Source organism: Culicoides brevitarsis, chromosome 2, assembly GCF_036172545.1.
Source record: "Culicoides brevitarsis isolate CSIRO-B50_1 chromosome 2, AGI_CSIRO_Cbre_v1, whole genome shotgun sequence".
Lineage (NCBI taxonomy): Eukaryota > Metazoa > Arthropoda > Insecta > Diptera > Ceratopogonidae > Culicoides > Culicoides brevitarsis.
In genome coordinates, this window is record NC_087086.1 from 29,282,095 (window position 1) to 29,300,535 (window position 18,441).

General features: G+C 33.6%; 2 protein-coding genes across 2 annotated transcripts; one reads left to right on the forward strand and one right to left on the reverse strand.

Moving 5' to 3' along the window:
* The first annotated feature begins 843 nt into the window (after window positions 1–843).
* On the forward strand, window positions 844–3,503 carry LOC134831738 (uncharacterized). Its single transcript, XM_063845545.1, has 7 exons — window positions 844–1,102; window positions 1,303–2,272; window positions 2,332–2,393; window positions 2,454–2,583; window positions 2,640–2,821; window positions 2,887–3,087; window positions 3,143–3,503. The coding sequence occupies exons 1-7, from the start codon at window positions 992–994 to the stop codon at window positions 3,440–3,442; spliced, it is 1,956 nt and encodes a 651-aa protein (XP_063701615.1). The 5' UTR covers window positions 844–991; the 3' UTR covers window positions 3,443–3,503.
* Window positions 3,504–4,997: 1,494 nt separating this feature from the next.
* LOC134829801 (ovarian-specific serine/threonine-protein kinase Lok-like) lies at window positions 4,998–6,917 on the reverse strand. The gene is made up of 2 exons (XM_063843063.1): window positions 6,539–6,917; window positions 4,998–6,483 (listed from the first exon to the last, which is right to left on the reverse strand). Exons 1-2 carry the CDS (start codon window positions 6,741–6,743, stop codon window positions 5,192–5,194), a joined length of 1,497 nt encoding a protein of 498 aa, XP_063699133.1. The 5' UTR covers window positions 6,744–6,917; the 3' UTR covers window positions 4,998–5,191.
* Between the last annotated feature and the right edge of the window lie 11,524 nt (window positions 6,918–18,441).

The window sequence follows — 18,441 nt, forward strand, 5'->3', positions numbered from 1 at the left end:
AATTTTAATAAATAATTTAAGAAATATAATTTAATTATTTTAATAAAAATTTAATTCGTAAAAAATTTTTGATTAAATTTTATAATTTTTTTTTGTATCATTACAAACTTAAAATGCATTTTAAAAAATTCTACTAAAATAGCTTAAAATTTTAAAATATTGATTTAAGATTTTTTTAAAATGAAAAAAAAATATTTATTATTTTTAAGAAATTTGAATTCAAAATGCAGGAAAAATTAATCTAAAAATATTAAAAATCGATTAAAATTGTTTAAATGGATCTTGGTCACGTGACTTAATTGATTTTATTTCCTTTTTATTTTTTAGTTTTTTTTTACGAAAAGAAAATTTACAGAAAATGTCAAAAATTTTATAAAAATCAGAGGGGCGGGGGTTCCAAAAACTCAAAAAATTAATTTTTTCGCCTTTATTATTGATTTATTTTTTAATTTTTATTTTATTTAACTTTAATATATGATTGAGTCTTCAATAAAAAAAAAGTAAAATAATTTGTCCAGATTATTTATTTATATTTTCATTAAATTCTTTTTTTTTTTTTCGTTCATTCTGTGGGGGAGGGCTTTAAGTTGATAAATTATATATTTTTAAATTAAATTTAATTATCAGAGACAAAATTTTTATTCAAAATGGTATTTTCAACTTCAGTTTCTAAAAAAATAATTGATTTTTACGAAAAATAGCAAAATTTAAGTTTTTTTCCTTAAAAATAAAATTTGTCCCGTTTTAGGACATTTTGGCAACCCTATTTTACGCGAGACGAATGAAAGTGATAACTCGCAATCCCAGTGCCTCAACTGAAATTCGCATTGGGACGAAATTGAATTAGCAAAACTTCCCCGGCAGATTATTGGACGCCGTGTTAGAAATTCTTAATTTATCGACAATTCCCATGAATTAAAGAGACCTTTTACCAAAAATAACGAAACTTTGATTCCTTTACCAGTGACAAAACGACGCAAAAGTCCATAAAATGGGCGCGTATTTGAGTGAACCAATTACGGAAAAAATCTCGTCGGAAGGTGAAAATGAGGAATTTTCTTTTGGAGCGAGTTCCATGCAAGGCTGGCGCGTTTCGCAAGAAGTGAGTTTTTGTCACATAAAAAAGTTACTTTTTCGCGTTAATTTGCGCGCGCGAGTTTATTTTCGGGGAGATTTTGCAAAATTTCTATCGAATTTTGACAATTAGCTCGTGCCCCGCATTTTTCTGCCATTTTTTTCTGCACCGGTTCTTGTTTGTGTCAAAACTCGTGCTGATTTTTTTTTTGCTTTTTTTTTTTGCAGGATGCACACAACGCGATTCTGGATTTCGACACGAACACGTCGTTTTGGGCGGTTTACGATGGACACGGGGGCGCCGAGGTGTCGGCTTATTGTGCACAAAAGCTCCCCGCCTTCCTGAAAAAATTGGATTCGTACAAGGCGGCAGATTTTGAGAAAGCGCTCAAGGATGCCTTTATCGGCTTCGATTTGACGCTCTTGGAGCAAACAGTGATCGAAGAGCTGAAGCAACTGGCAAAGAAAAATCCGGATGTCGGAGCGGAAGACAGCGAATGCGAAGACGAAGACGAAAATATCGCCGATTTGTACAGCGAGGCACGAATGCCGTTGCGCGAGGTCTTGGAAAAGTACAAGGACAAGCCCGGCATGTCGGATGCCATTGCACGTTTGCAACAAAATGAGGCTGCCAAGCCGTTGTCGCCATGCTTGAAGGGTCCCCGATCATCGGGAAGTGGCGGCGCCGGACCTTCGAGCAGCAATAGTGCCGGTGGAAGTTCCTCGTCGTCGTCTTCGGGACACAAAAACGTCAATGGAGGCAGTTCATCGTCGCAAGCGGGTGGTTCGTCGTCATCTTCTTCGTCGTCGTCGGCGGCACAAGTCGTGAATGACGATAACGATGCCACTGTCAGCAGCAGCTCAAGCGGCAAATGCGAAGAAGTTGCCCGAGATCTCGCCTCGGAGAATCCCAACGTTCCTGATAGCTCATCGTCGAACAACGCGACAACTGCGGCGCCCAAATCCACGGAATCCGTATCGACATCGTCGGCAAAGGCAACGAAAGAAGTTGTTTCCGCCACAGATGCTGTCACAAATGGCGAGGTAGTGTCCAGCGGAGTTGCCGGAAAATCCGAGGGAGTGTCATCAAGCAGCTCAGGTGCCTGCGAAAACGGCGAAGTATCCAGCAACACGAACAACGAGGTGAAAAATCTCGATTCCAGTACAGACGATAGCGATGAAGATGCTTTGGAAGAAGGTCAGTTACCTAAAATTTTAAATTTTCTTAAAAAAAAATATTTTTTTAAAATTTTACAGAAAATTCTGACACTGAAAACGGAGATGAGGAAGCAGATTTGGAGGAAATTGAATCAGAAGAGGTGAAAAATTGCAATTTTTTCTCATAAAAAACGTAATTTAATCATTTTTATCACTCACAGGACGAAGATATGTTAACAGAAGAGGATGAGGAATTCATGAATAATATGGCTGATGAGCCAGGAAAGGATAGCGGATGTACAGCTGTGGTTGCCCTTATCCGTGGAAATGACTTATACGTAGCTAATGCAGGTAATTTTTCACTTTTTGATCATTTGAGATGAAAAATGATGAAAATTCAATCATAGGTGACTCTCGTTGCGTGATTTGCCGTGCTGGGGAAACGATCGAGATGAGTTTGGACCACAAGCCAGAAGATCAAATTGAGTTTGATCGCATCAAGAAAGCCGGAGGACGAGTAACTGTTGACGGTCGTGTAAATGGGGGACTTAATTTATCGAGAGCTATTGGCGATCATGGATACAAAACAGTAAGTTTTTTTCTTTTTCGTTGAAAATTGATGAATTTTATAAAAAAATATTTTTTTTTTATTAGAACAAAGATTTACCGCCCGAGGAACAGATGATTTCAGCCCTTCCCGACGTGCGAAAACTCACACTGACACCCCAAGATGAGTTTATGGTCTTAGCTTGCGACGGAATTTGGAACTTTATGACTTCGGAAGACGTTGTGCGGTTCGTCCGAACTAAACTTGCGGAAAATCCTCAGATTAAATTGACAAAAATATGCGAAGAGGTATTTTTACTTCATTTTTTTAAGTTCAAAAATTCTTAAATTTTCAATTTTTTAGCTTTTCGACTTTTGCTTGGCGCCCAATACAATGGGCGATGGCACCGGATGCGACAACATGACTGCAATTATTGTCAAATTCAACAAGAACGTTCCAGTAGAAAGTGGCGGTGCCTCGACAACGACGACAAAACGTGCCGCCGATGAAGTTGCCGTCCCCGATGATTCGCCATCCACGGCACCGAGTGCATCGAAACGCGCAAAAGTCGACGAGGAAAGTGAGTTGTCGAGCAGTAATAGTGTGACAACGGCAGCGGATCAGGCGCCCATTATCGATACTTCGTCGTCGACGTCTTCATGAACTGGAAACTAAACCAACTTCTTCTTTTTTAATGATTAAAATGATTTGTATAAAAAAAAAACATAAAATAATAATACTTCATTCATCATCAAAATACACGTAAAAATAATAAGGATTAATAATTTATAACGAAACTTTAATTGCTAGCAGGATCACCTTTTTATTATTATTTAGCGAGAAACATTTCCAAACAACAACTCATCAAACAACTTTTTTTTTTATTAAATTAAGGCAATTATGATTAATATTCTATAAATATGTGGTATATTTAAAATCAAATAGTGAACAAGAATAAAGATAAATAATAAACAAGAGAATTTTTAATGTTGTCAAATTTATCTGAGAAAATTTGTGAGTGCAATTTTAAAAAATATTTCATTCTGGTTGTAATCTTAATGTAACTTTTAATAATTTTTTTACAAGTCATTTTTTGACCAGTTTTAAGCCTAAAATTGAATAAATATTCATTCTAAAGATGATTTCTGTGCATATTGGGTCGATATTTGATGTTACAAAAAAATCAGAGTTTGGAGGTTCAAACTCTGATTTTTTTTACATGTCGTTTTTTGACCAGTTTTAAGCCTAAAATTGAATAAATATTCATTCTAAAGATGATTTCTGTGCATATTGGGTCGATATTTGATGTTACAAAAAAATCAGAGTTTGGAGGTTCAAACTCTGATTTTTTTACATGTCATTTTTTGACCAGTTTTAAGCCTAAAATTGAATAAATATTCATTCTAAAGATGATTTCTGTGCATATTGGGTCGATATTTGATGTTACAAAAAAATCAGAGTTTGGAGGTTCAAACTCTGATTTTTTTTACATGTCATTTTTTGACCAGTTTTAAGCCTAAAATTGAATAAATATTGATTCTAAAGATGATTTCTGTTCATATTGGGTCGATATTTGATGTTACAAAAAAATCAGAGTTTGGAGGTTCAAACTCTGATTTTTTTACATGTCATTTTTTGACCAGTTTTAAGCCTAAAATTGAATAAATATTGATTCTAAAGATGATTTCTAAATCGGGTATTTTTGATGTTACATTTTGGAGGTTCTAAAGATGATTTCTGTGTCATTTTTTGACCAGTTTTAAGCCTAAAATTGAATAAATATTCATTCTAAAGATGATTTCTGATCATATTGGATCGATATTTAAAGAAACAAAAAAATCAGAGTTTGGAGGTTCAAACTCTGATTTTTTTTACATGTCATTTTTTGACCAGTTTTAAGCCTAAAATTGAATAAATATTCATTCTAAAGATGATTTCTGTTCATATTGGGTCGATATTTGAAGAAACAAAAAAATCAGAGTTTGGTGGTTCAAACTCTGATTTTTTTATAAGTCATTTTTTGACCAGTTTTAAACCTAAAATTGCAAAAATATTCATTCTAAAGATGATTTCTGTTCATATTGGGTCGATATTTGATGTTACAAAAAAATCAGAGTTTGGAGGTTCAAACGACAAAAGACATTCAAATGAATTTTTTGCAATTTTTGATCAATTTCGAGGAAAAAAAAACAAATTTTCATACAAAAAAATATTCGTCAAGTTTATTTTCATCGCTTATTTGTACATATTATGGCACGCATTCATATTTCTAGTAAATTTACATTATCAAAGGCACGCTACTTTAACTTCATTCTACAAACTACGGTATAAAAAAAGAGATCAGGTATACATGAAAGTACAAAAAATTGGCATTAATTAACACAGTTGGTTCCGATTTCGCGTCAAAAATCTTTACAAATTGTAACGCGGGCGTTTTGATGGCGGCAACGGTCGCGCAAACCCATTTTCTTTGCCCAAATGAACATCTTGGAATGTATTGCGGATACGTGAGACATTGGAGCCTCCTTGATCCAAAATCAGCTGAGCTCGTTGCACTCCTTCGTGCGTGCTTTCCATCCAGGGCGTCTCGAGAATTTCGTGCAAATTAATCCGTGCTTCGGGCTGCACTTTCAGCATGTTTCGCACCAGCATGACCGCATCCTGCGAAATTCCTCGCCACGAATCCGGGAAAAAAGTGTATTTCCCAGCGGTAATTTGCTTCCGGATGTCGCCGTAGTCCTCGGAGAACGGAAGTGTTCCGCTAATCATCGCAAACAGCATGACACCCATCGACCAGACATCGACTTTGTTCGTGTACCGGTTGAATTGGTCGGCATTCAGGACTTCGGGCGCCACATAATTCGGCGTTCCGATTAGCGACTTCATCACCGACGTTTCCGTGACAATTTTGGACAAGCCGAAATCCGTGAGTTTCACGACAGACCATTCGCTGCGATCTTTCAGCAGCACGTTGTCCGGCTTGATGTCGCGATGCGTGATGCCCTTGCTGTGCAAATAGCTGACGGCGGCGGTAACTTGATACAGCACGAAGCGTCCTTGGTCCTCGGAGAGCCGCCGATTGGGACTGTTGATGATGCGGTTGAGCAAATCGCCGCCTTCCATGAATTCGAGCACGAGACTGGCGCCGCCGTTGAGATCGCGCATGATGTCGTACGTTTTGATGATGCACAAGTGGTTGAGTTTCTTCATGATGCGGATTTCGTTGTCGGTAACGTTGGAATTTTGCAAGTTGGAGCCCAAGCTGCAGCCCTTGATGTACTTTACGGCATAAATTCGCATCTTGCGGTCCATAATTTTGTAAACTTGTCCAAAGGCGCCCGATCCCAACTTTTTGCCGACAAAATATTTGCTCTGAATGTCGTGCGGCAAGTCGACACTGGGTCGCACAATCATATCTTTGAACTGAAAAATCTTCAAATGTGGCTCGATGATCGCAATAAAGTCGCCATTCTTCACGAGTCTCGTCTGATTTTGCCCAACCAACTCGCCATTGATGTAAGTTCCGTTTCGACTGAGGTCCCGAAGCAAAATTGGCGATGTTGGATCCAAACTTTCGCGATACATCATAAAATGAACCTTTGAGATGCGATTCCACGACTTCAAATCCAAACCCTCATCTTTGCCGCAAACGTATTGACAGGTTTTCGGATCACGCCCGAAATTGAATTGATTTCCGCGAATATCTACAACAACAAATTCAAAGCCGGTTTCAAAACACAACACAAAGAAACTGCTTACCAAAATAATCTAGCAACCCGCCAGCTTCTAAGACAGTCTTTGTTGCTGTTTGTCCGAGTCTCTTGCGAAGAATGCGTTTCTTGAATAAGCGTCCCCACGGATCTTTGTCCAAAACGGGCTGGCTCTCCACGAGTTCTTGCGTATTTTCTGTGTGATTTTGGGTATTTTCTTGCGTATCGGCAATGTCGTCCAGTGCCTCCATCATGTTTTAAGAGAATTTTGTGTTTTTTCGTAAAAAAATTTCGGTTTATTGCTTGAATGTTGTAGGTAACTGGTTCGGAAATAGCTAGATGCTATTTTCGTCAGCTTTTTTGCGGAGTTTCACGTGTAAATTCGAGAAAAACGTCGAGAATTCAGTTGAATTCTGTTGCAGTGTTTAAATGGCTCAGGGAATAGTGATGTCAAACAAGTGTCATTTTTTCAAATATTTTAAGTACTTAAGGAGGAGAAAATTGAGGGGTACTGCTGGCGGTGATTTATTTACTCACTAAGGAGAAAATAAAGAAGGAATTCTGTTGGGATTGAATAAAATTATTTAGGAAATTATAATTTTTTGTTCGAAGTTTTTATCTTTTTATCCCATTTTGAAAGTCGAAATTCATTGGGGCAAAAATATTAAAAATAAAAATTCATTCAAAAAGAATATTTTTACAATTTTTTTAAATTTTCTTAATTTTTTTTTAAATATTTTTTAAAATAAAATTTTAAAAATTTTTTGGTTTTTAAACAAGTTGTGCAAATATGTGAGATTTTTATATAAATTTTTTGAAAAAAAAAATGTGCAAGAAATTAATTTTGCAAAACTATAAAACTTAACAAATCGTAAATAAAAAAATGGACAAAGTAGTCGTCTAAAGAACGACATACTATACCGCATTTCGATATTTTTTGTACTCCTCATGACCATTTCACGGTTCTATACACCTCACAACCCAAGAGGCTTCCCACAGACCTTCAGGGTCCTCAAATAACTAAGAATTAGGTACCAATTTTTGAAAATTGAGCTAGATCACGGTTCTCCAGCTCAAATTGAAGGTTTTGGCATTAGAAACAACTTTTGTTTTGGACTTTTTCTAAATTTTGCGTTTCCGATGTACAGGAGCCATTTAAAGATGTTAGCAAAAAAAAAATTAAGTCAAAATCCTCTTATTATGAGGGCTCACATACCGATTTTTCAACTTTTGTAGATCACGGTTCTCCAGCTCAAATTGAAGGTTTTGGCATTGGAAACAACTTTTGTTTTGGACTTTTTCTAAATTTTGCGTTTCCGATGTACAGGAGCCATTTAAAGATGTTAGCAAAAAAAATTATGAAAAAAAATTAAAAGGGCTCACATACCGATTTTTCAAAATTCAACTTTTGTAGATCACGGTTCTCCAGCTCAAATTGAAGGTTTTGGCATTAGAAACAACTTTTGTTTTGGACTTTTTCTGTACAGGAGCCATTTAAAGATGTTAGCGAAAAAAATTGATGAAAAAAAAATTATGTCAAAATCCTCTTATTATGAGGGCTCACATACCGATTTTTCAAAATTAAGCTAGATCACGGTTCTCCAGCTCAAATTGAAGGTTTTGGCATTAGAAACAACTTTTGTTTTGGACTTTTTCTAAATTTTGCGTTTCCGATGTACAGGAGCCATTTAAAGATGTTAGCAAAAAAATTGATGAAAAAAAATTTAAGTCAAAATCCTCTTATTATGAGGGCTCACATACCGATTTTTCAACTTTTGTAGATCACGGTTCTCCAGCTCAAATTGAAGGTTTTGGCATTGGAAACAACTTTTGTTTTGGACTTTTTCTAAATTTTGCGTTTCCGATGTACAGGAGCCATTTAAAGATGTTAGCGAAAAAAATTGATGAAAAAAAAATTAACTCAAAATCCTCTTAATATGAGGGCTCACATACCGATTTTTCAAAACAACTTTTGTTTTGGACTTTTTCTTTTGTAGCGATCAAAATCGGTTCTCCAGCTTCAAATTGAAGGTTTTGGCATTGGAAACAACTTTTGTTTTGGACTTTTTCTAAATTTTGCGTTTCCGATGTACAGGAGCCATTTAAAGATGTTAGCGAAAAGAATTGATGAAAAAAAAATTAACTCAAAATCCTCTTAATATGAGGGCTCACATACCGATTTTTCAACTTTTGTAGATCACGGTTCTCCAGCTCAAATTGAAGGTTTTGGCATTGGAAACAACTTTTGTTTTGGACTTTTTCTAAATTTTGCGTTTCCGATGTACAGGAGCCATTTAAAGATGTTAGCGAAAAGAATTGATGAAAAAAAAATTAACTCAAAATCCTCTTAATATGAGGGCTCACATACCGATTTTTCAAAATTTTTTCAACTTTTGTAGATCACGGTTCTCCAGCTCAAATTGAAGGTTTTGGCATTAGAAACAACTTTTGTTTTGGACTTTTTCTAAATTTTGCGTTTCCGATGTACAGGAGCCATTTAAAGATGTTAGCGAAAAAAATTGATGAAAAAAAAAATTAACTCAAAATCCTCTTAATATGAGGGCTCACATACCGATTTTTCAACTTTTGTAGATCACGGTTCTCCAGCTCAAATTGAAGGTTTTGGCATTGGAAACAACTTTTGTTTTGGACTTTTTCTAAATTTTGCGTTTCCGATGTACAGGAGCCATTTAAAGATGTTAGCGAAAAAAATTGATGAAAAAAAAATTAACTCAAAATCCTCTTAATATGAGGGCTCACATACCGATTTTTCAACTTTTGTAGATCACGGTTCTCCAGCTCAAATTGAAGGTTTTGGCATTGGAAACAACTTTTGTTTTGGACTTTTTCTAAATTTTGCGTTTCCGATGTACAGGAGCCATTTAAAGATGTTAGCGAAAAAAATTGATGAAAAAAAAATTAACTCAAAATCCTCTTAATATGAGGGCTCACATACCGATTTTTCAACTTTTGTAGATCACGGTTCTCCAGCTCAAATTGAAGGTTTTGGCATTAGAAACAACTTTTGTTTTGGACTTTTTCTAAATTTTGCGTTTCCGATGTACAGGAGCCATTTAAAGATGTTAGCAAAAAAAATTGATGAAAAAAAATTTAAGTCAAAATCCTCTTATTATGAGGGCTCACATACCGATTTTTCAAAAATTTTTCAACTTTTGTAGATCACCGTTCTCCAGCTCAAATTGAAGGTTTTGGCATTAGAAACAACTTTTGTTTTGGACTTTTTCTAAATTTTGCGTTTCCGATGTACAGGAGCCATTTAAAGATGTTAGCGAAAAAAATTGATGAAAAAAAAATTAACTCAAAATCCTCTTAATATGAGGGCTCACATACCGATTTTTCAACTTTTGTAGATCACGGTTCTCCAGCTCAAATTGAAGGTTTTGGCATTAGAAACAACTTTTGTTTTGGACTTTTTCTAAATTTTGCGTTTCCGATGTACAGGAGCCATTTAAAGATGTTAGCAAAAAAAATTGATGAAAAAAAATTTAAGTCAAAATCCTCTTATTATGAGGGCTCACATACCGATTTTTCAAAATTTTTTCAACTTTTGTAGATCACGGTTCTCCAGCTCAAATTGAAGGTTTTGGCATTAGAAACAACTTTTGTTTTGGACTTTTTCTAAATTTTGCGTTTTCGATGTACAGGAGCCATTTAAAGATGTTAGCAAAAAAATTGATGAAAAAAAATTTAAGTCAAAATCCTCTTATTATGAGGGCTCACATACCGATTTTTCAAAAATTTTTCAACTTTTGTAGATCACGGTTCTCCAGCTCAAATTGAAGGTTTTGGCATTAGAAACAACTTTTGTTTTGGACTTTTTCTAAATTTTGCGTTTTCGATGTACAGGAGCCATTTAAAGATGTTAGCAAAAAAAATTGATGAAAAAAAATTTAAGTCAAAATCCTCTTATTATGAGGGCTCACATACCGATTTTTCAAAAATTTTTCAACTTTTGTAGATCACGGTTCTCCAGCTCAAATTGAAGGTTTTGGCATTAGAAACAACTTTTGTTTTGGACTTTTTCTAAATTTTGCGTTTCCGATGTACAGGAGCCATTTAAAGATGTTAGCGAAAAAAATTGATGAAAAAAAAATTAACTCAAAATCCTCTTAATATGAGGGCTCACATACCGATTTTTCAACTTTTGTAGATCACGGTTCTCCAGCTCAAATTGAAGGTTTTGGCATTAGAAACAACTTTTGTTTTGGACTTTTTCTAAATTTTGCGTTTCCGATGTACAGGAGCCATTTAAAGATGTTAGCGAAAAAATTGATGAAAAAAAATTTAACTCAAAATCCTCTTATTATGAGGGCTCACATACCGATTTTTCAAAATTTTTTCAACTTTTGTAGATCACGGTTCTCCAGCTCAAATTGAAGGTTTTGGCATTGGAAACAACTTTTGTTTTGGACTTTTTCTAAATTTTGCGTTTCCGATGTACAGGAGCCATTTAAAGATGTTAGCGAAAAAATTGATGAAAAAAAATTTTCTGCCAAAATCCTCTTATTATGAGGGCTCACATACCGATTTTTCAACTTTTGTAGATCACGGTTCTCCAGCTCAAATTGAAGGTTTTGGCATTAGAAACAACTTTTGTTTTGGACTTTTTCTAAATTTTGCGTTTCCGATGTACAGGAGCCATTTAAAGATGTTAGCAAAAAAAATTGATGAAAAAAAATTTAAGTCAAAATCCTCTTATTATGAGGGCTCACATACCGATTTTTCAAAATTTTTTCAACTTTTGTAGATCACGGTTCTCCAGCTCAAATTGAAGGTTTTGGCATTAGAAACAACTTTTGTTTTGGACTTTTTCTAAATTTTGCGTTTTCGATGTACAGGAGCCATTTAAAGATGTTAGCAAAAAAAATTGATGAAAAAAAATTTCAGTTAACTCAAAATCCTCTTAAAATATGAGGGCTCACATACCGATTTTTCAACTTTTGTAGATCACGGTTCTCCAGCTCAAATTGAAGGTTTTGGCATTAGAAACAACTTTTGTTTTGGACTTTTTCTAAATTTTGCGTTTCCGATGTACAGGAGCCATTTAAAGATGTTAGCAAAAAAATTTGATGAAAAAAAATTTAAGTCAAAATCCTCTTATTATGAGGGCTCACATACCGATTTTTCAAAATTTTTTCAACTTTTGTAGATCACGGTTCTCCAGCTCAAATTGAAGGTTTTGGCATTAGAAACAACTTTTGTTTTGGACTTTTTCTAAATTTTGCGTTTTCGATGTACAGGAGCCATTTAAAGATGTTAGCAAAAAAAATTGATGAAAAAAAATTTAAGTCAAAATCCTCTTATTATGAGGGCTCACATACCGATTTTTCAAAATTTTTTCAACTTTTGTAGATCACGGTTCTCCAGCTCAAATTGAAGGTTTTGGCATTAGAAACAACTTTTGTTTTGGACTTTTTCTAAATTTTGCGTTTCCGATGTACAGGAGCCATTTAAAGATGTTAGCAAAAAAAATTGATGAAAAAAAATTTAAGTCAAAATCCTCTTATTATGAGGGCTCACATACCGATTTTTCAAAATTTTTTCAACTTTTGTAGATCACGGTTCTCCAGCTCAAATTGAAGGTTTTGGCATTAGAAACAACTTTTGTTTTGGACTTTTTCTAAATTTTGCGTTTCCGATGTACAGGAGCCATTTAAAGATGTTAGCAAAAAAAATTGATGAAAAAAAATTTAAGTCAAAATCCTCTTATTATGAGGGCTCACATACCGATTTTTCAAAAATTTTTCAACTTTTGTAGATCACGGTTCTCCAGCTCAAATTGAAGGTTTTGGCATTAGAAACAACTTTTGTTTTGGACTTTTTCTAAATTTTGCGTTTTCGATGTACAGGAGCCATTTAAAGATGTTAGCAAAAAAAATTGATGAAAAAAATTTAAGTCAAAATCCTCTTATTATGAGGGCTCACATACCGATTTTTCAAAAATTTTTCAACTTTTGTAGATCACGGTTCTCCAGCTCAAATTGAAGGTTTTGGCATTAGAAACAACTTTTGTTTTGGACTTTTTCTAAATTTTGCGTTTCCGATGTACAGGAGCCATTTAAAGATGTTAGCAAAAAAATTGATGAAAAAAAATTCTGCCAAAATCCTCTTATTATGAGGGTTCACATACCGATTTTTCAACATTTTTCAACTTTTGTAGATCACGGTTCTCCAGCTCAAATTGAAGGTTTTGGCATTAGAAACAACTTTTGTTTTGGACTTTTTCTAAATTTTGCGTTTCCGATGTACAGGAGCCATTTAAAGATGTTAGCAAAAAAAATTGATGAAAAAAAATTTAAGTCAAAATCCTCTTATTATGAGGGCTCACATACCGATTTTTCAAAATTTTTTAAACTTTTGTAGATCACGGTTCTCCAGCTCAAATTGAAGGTTTTGGCATTAGAAACAACTTTTGTTTTGGACTTTTTCTAAATTTTGCGTTTCCGATGTACAGGAGCCATTTAAAGATGTTAGCAAAAAAAATTGATGAAAAAAAAATTAAGTCAAAATCCTCTTATTATGAGGGCTCACATACCGATTTTTCAAAATTTTTTCAACTTTTGTAGATCACGGTTCTCCAGCTCAAATTGAAGGTTTTGGCATTAGAAACAACTTTTGTTTTGGACTTTTTCTAAATTTTGCGTTTCCGATGTACAGGAGCCATTTAAAGATGTTAGCAAAAAAAATTGATGAAAAAAAATTTAAGTCAAAATCCTCTTATTATGAGGGCTCACATACCGATTTTTCAAAATTTTTTCAACTTTTGTAGATCACGGTTCTCCAGCTCAAATTGAAGGTTTTGGCATTAGAAACAACTTTTGTTTTGGACTTTTTCTAAATTTTGCGTTTCCGATGTACAGGAGCCATTTAAAGATGTTAGCAAAAAAAATTGATGAAAAAAAATTTAAGTCAAAATCCTCTTATTATGAGGGCTCACATACCGATTTTTCAAAATTTTTTCAACTTTTGTAGATCACGGTTCTCCAGCTCAAATTGAAGGTTTTGGCATTAGAAACAACTTTTGTTTTGGACTTTTTCTAAATTTTGCGTTTTCGATGTACAGGAGCCATTTAAAGATGTTAGCAAAAAAAATTGATGAAAAAAAATTTAAGTCAAAATCCTCTTATTATGAGGGCTCACATACCGATTTTTCAAAATTTTTTCAACTTTTGTAGATCACGGTTCTCCAGCTCAAATTGAAGGTTTTGGCATTAGAAACAACTTTTGTTTTGGACTTTTTCTAAATTTTGCGTTTCCGATGTACAGGAGCCATTTAAAGATGTTAGCAAAAAAAATTGATGAAAAAAAATTTAAGTCAAAATCCTCTTATTATGAGGGCTCACATACCGATTTTTCAAAATTTTTTCAACTTTTGTAGATCACGGTTCTCCAGCTCAAATTGAAGGTTTTGGCATTAGAAACAACTTTTGTTTTGGACTTTTTCTAAATTTTGCGTTTTCGATGTACAGGAGCCATTTAAAGATGTTAGCAAAAAAAATTGATGAAAAAAAATTTAAGTCAAAATCCTCTTATTATGAGGGCTCACATACCGATTTTTCAAAATTTTTTCAACTTTTGTAGATCACGGTTCTCCAGCTCAAATTGAAGGTTTTGGCATTAGAAACAACTTTTGTTTTGGACTTTTTCTAAATTTTGCGTTTTCGATGTACAGGAGCCATTTAAAGATGTTAGCAAAAAAAATTGATGAAAAAAAATTTAAGTCAAAATCCTCTTATTATGAGGGCTCACATACCGATTTTTCAAAAATTTTTCAACTTTTGTAGATCACGGTTCTCCAGCTCAAATTGAAGGTTTTGGCATTAGAAACAACTTTTGTTTTGGACTTTTTCTAAATTTTGCGTTTCCGATGTACAGGAGCCATTTAAAGATGTTAGCAAAAAAAATTGATGAAAAAAAATTTAAGTCAAAATCCTCTTATTATAAGGGCTCACATACCGATTTTTCAAAATTAAGCTAGATCACGGTTCTCCAGCTCAAATTGAAGGTTTTGGCATTAGAAACAACTTTTGTTTTGGACTTTTTCTAAATTTTGCGTTTCCGATGTACAGGAGCCATTTAAAGATGTTAGCAAAAAAAATTGATGAAAAAAAATTTAAGTCAAAATCCTCTTATTATGAGGGCTCACATACCGATTTTTCAAAATTTTTTCAACTTTTGTAGATCACGGTTCTCCAGCTCAAATTGAAGGTTTTGGCATTAGAAACAACTTTTGTTTTGGACTTTTTCTAAATTTTGCGTTTCCGATGTACAGGAGCCATTTAAAGATGTTAGCAAAAAAAATTGATGAAAAAAAATTTAAGTCAAAATCCTCTTATTATGAGGGCTCACATACCGATTTTTCAAAATTTTTCAACTTTTGTAGATCACGGTTCTCCAGCTCAAATTGAAGGTTTTGGCATTAGAAACAACTTTTGTTTTGGACTTTTTCTAAATTTTGCGTTTCCGATGTACAGGAGCCATTTAAAGATGTTAGCAAAAAAAATTGATGAAAAAAAATTTAAGTCAAAATCCTCTTATTATGAGGGCTCACATACCGATTTTTCAAAAATTTTTCAACTTTTGTAGATCACGGTTCTCCAGCTCAAATTGAAGGTTTTGGCATTAGAAACAACTTTTGTTTTGGACTTTTTCTAAATTTTGCGTTTTCGATGTACAGGAGCCATTTAAAGATGTTAGCAAAAAAAATTGATGAAAAAAAATTTAAGTCAAAATCCTCTTATTATGAGGGCTCACATACCGATTTTTCAAAAATTTTTCAACTTTTGTAGATCACGGTTCTCCAGCTCAAATTGAAGGTTTTGGCATTAGAAACAACTTTTGTTTTGGACTTTTTCTAAATTTTGCGTTTTCGATGTACAGGAGCCATTTAAAGATGTTAGCAAAAAAATTGATGAAAAAAAATTTAAGTCAAAATCCTCTTATTATGAGGGCTCACATACCGATTTTTCAAAATTTTTTCAACTTTTGTAGATCACGGTTCTCCAGCTCAAATTGAAGGTTTTGGCATTAGAAACAACTTTTGTTTTGGACTTTTTCTAAATTTTGCGTTTCCGATGTACAGGAGCCATTTAAAGATGTTAGCAAAAAAAATTGATGAAAAAAAATTTAAGTCAAAATCCTCTTATTATGAGGGCTCACATACCGATTTTTCAACTTTTGTAGATCACGGTTCTCCAGCTCAAATTGAAGGTTTTGGCATTAGAAACAACTTTTGTTTTGGACTTTTTCTAAATTTTGCGTTTCCGATGTACAGGAGCCATTTAAAGATGTTAGCAAAAAAAATTGATGAAAAAAAATTTAAGTCAAAATCCTCTTATTATGAGGGCTCACATACCGATTTTTCAAAATTTTTTCAACTTTTGTAGATCACGGTTCTCCAGCTCAAATTGAAGGTTTTGGCATTAGAAACAACTTTTGTTTTGGACTTTTTCTAAATTTTGCGTTTTCGATGTACAGGAGCCATTTAAAGATGTTAGCAAAAAAAATTGATGAAAAAAAATTTAAGTCAAAATCCTCTTATTATGAGGGCTCACATACCGATTTTTCAAAATTTTTTCAACTTTTGTAGATCACGGTTCTCCAGCTCAAATTGAAGGTTTTGGCATTAGAAACAACTTTTGTTTTGGACTTTTTCTAAATTTTGCGTTTCCGATGTACAGGAGCCATTTAAAGATGTTAGCAAAAAAAAATTGATGAAAAAAAATTTAAGTCAAAATCCTCTTATTATGAGGGCTCACATACCGATTTTTCAAAATTTTTTCAACTTTTGTAGATCACGGTTCTCCAGCTCAAATTGAAGGTTTTGGCATTAGAAACAACTTTTGTTTTGGACTTTTTCTAAATTTTGCGTTTCCGATGTACAGGAGCCATTTAAAGATGTTAGCAAAAAAATTGATGAAAAAAAATTAACTCAAAATCCTCTTAATATGAGGGCTCACATACCGATTTTTCAACTTTTGTAGATCACGGTTCTCCAGCTCAAATTGAAGGTTTTGGCATTAGAAACAACTTTTGTTTTGGACTTTTTCTAAATTTTGCGTTTCCGATGTACAGGAGCCATTTAAAGATGTTAGCAAAAAAAATTGATGAAAAAAAATTTAAGTCAAAATCCTCTTATTATGAGGGCTCACATACCGATTTTTCAAAATTTTTTCAACTTTTGTAGATCACGGTTCTCCAGCTCAAATTGAAGGTTTTGGCATTAGAAACAACTTTTGTTTTGGACTTTTTCTAAATTTTGCGTTTCCGATGTACAGGAGCCATTTAAAGATGTTAGCAAAAAAAATTGATGAAAAAAAATTTAAGTCAAAATCCTCTTATTATGAGGGCTCACATACCGATTTTTCAAAATTTTTTCAACTTTTGTAGATCACGGTTCTCCAGCTCAAATTGAAGGTTTTGGCATTAGAAACAACTTTTGTTTTGGACTTTTTCTAAATTTTGCGTTTCCGATGTACAGGAGCCATTTAAAGAGTTAGCAAAAAAAATTGATGAAAAAAAATTAAGTCAAAATCCTCTTATTATGAGGGCTCACATACCGATTTTTCAAAATTTTTTCAACTTTTGTAGATCACGGTTCTCCAGCTCAAATTGAAGGTTTTGGCATTAGAAACAACTTTTGTTTTGGACTTTTTCTAAATTTTGCGTTTTCGATGTACAGGAGCCATTTAAAGATGTTAGCAAAAAAAATTGATGAAAAAAAATTTAAGTCAAAATCCTCTTATTATGAGGGCTCACATACCGATTTTTCAAAAATTTTTCAACTTTTGTAGATCACGGTTCTCCAGCTCAAATTGAAGGTTTTGGCATTAGAAACAACTTTTGTTTTGGACTTTTTCTAAATTTTGCGTTTCCGATGTACAGGAGCCATTTAAAGATGTTAGCAAAAAAAATTGATGAAAAAAAATTTAAGTCAAAATCCTCTTATTATGAGGGCTCACATACCGATTTTTCAAAATTTTTTCAACTTTTGTAGATCACGGTTCTCCAGCTCAAATTGAAGGTTTTGGCATTAGAAACAACTTTTGTTTTGGACTTTTTCTAAATTTTGCGTTTCCGATGTACAGGAGCCATTTAAAGATGTTAGCAAAAAAATTGATGAAAAAAAATTAAGTCAAAATCCTCTTAATATGAGGGCTCACATACCGATTTTTTTAAATTTTTTCAACTTTTGTAGATCACGGTTCTCCAGCTCAAATTGAAGGTTTTGGCATTAGAAACAACTTTTGTTTTGGACTTTTTCTAAATTTTGCGTTTCCGATGTACAGGAGCCATTTAAAGATGTTAGCAAAAAAAATTGATGAAAAAAAATTTAAGTCAAAATCCTCTTATTATGAGGGCTCACATACCGATTTTTCAAAATTTTTTCAACTTTTGTAGATCACGGTTCTCCAGCTCAAATTGAAGGTTTTAGCATTAGAAACAACTTTTGTTTTGGACTTTTTCTAAATTTTGCGTTTCCGATGTACAGGAGCCATTTAAAGATGTTAGCAAAAAAAATTGATGAAAAAAAATTTAAGTCAAAATCCTCTTATTATGAGGGCTCACATACCGATTTTTCAAAATTTTTTCAACTTTTGTAGATCACGGTTCTCCAGCTCAAATTGAAGGTTTTGGCATTAGAAACAACTTTTGTTTTGGACTTTTTCTAAATTTTGCGTTTCCGATGTACAGGAGCCATTTAAAGATGTTAGCAAAAAAATTGATGAAAAAAAAATTAAGTCAAAATCCTCTTAATATGAGGGCTCACATACCGATTTTTCAACTTTTGTAGATCACGGTTCTCCAGCTCAAATTGAAGGTTTTGGCATTAGAAACAACTTTTGTTTTGGACTTTTTCTAAATTTTGCGTTTCCGATGTACAGGAGCCATTTAAAGATGTTAGCGAAAAAAATTGATGAAAAAAAATTA

Coding starts and splice junctions, on each gene's coding strand:
- LOC134831738 (XM_063845545.1), top strand. CDS start 992: ATGGGCGCGTATTTGAGTGAACCAATTACGGAAAAAATCTCGTCGGAA. Junction 2,273..2,331: donor TGAAGATGCTTTGGAAGAAG/GTCAGTTACCTA, acceptor AAAATTTTACAG/AAAATTCTGACACTGAAAAC. Junction 2,394..2,453: donor AGGAAATTGAATCAGAAGAG/GTGAAAAATTGC, acceptor TATCACTCACAG/GACGAAGATATGTTAACAGA.
- LOC134829801 (XM_063843063.1), bottom strand. CDS start 6,743: ATGATGGAGGCACTGGACGACATTGCCGATACGCAAGAAAATACCCAA. Junction 6,484..6,538: donor CGGGTTGCTAGATTATTTTG/GTAAGCAGTTTC, acceptor TTGTTGTTGTAG/ATATTCGCGGAAATCAATTC.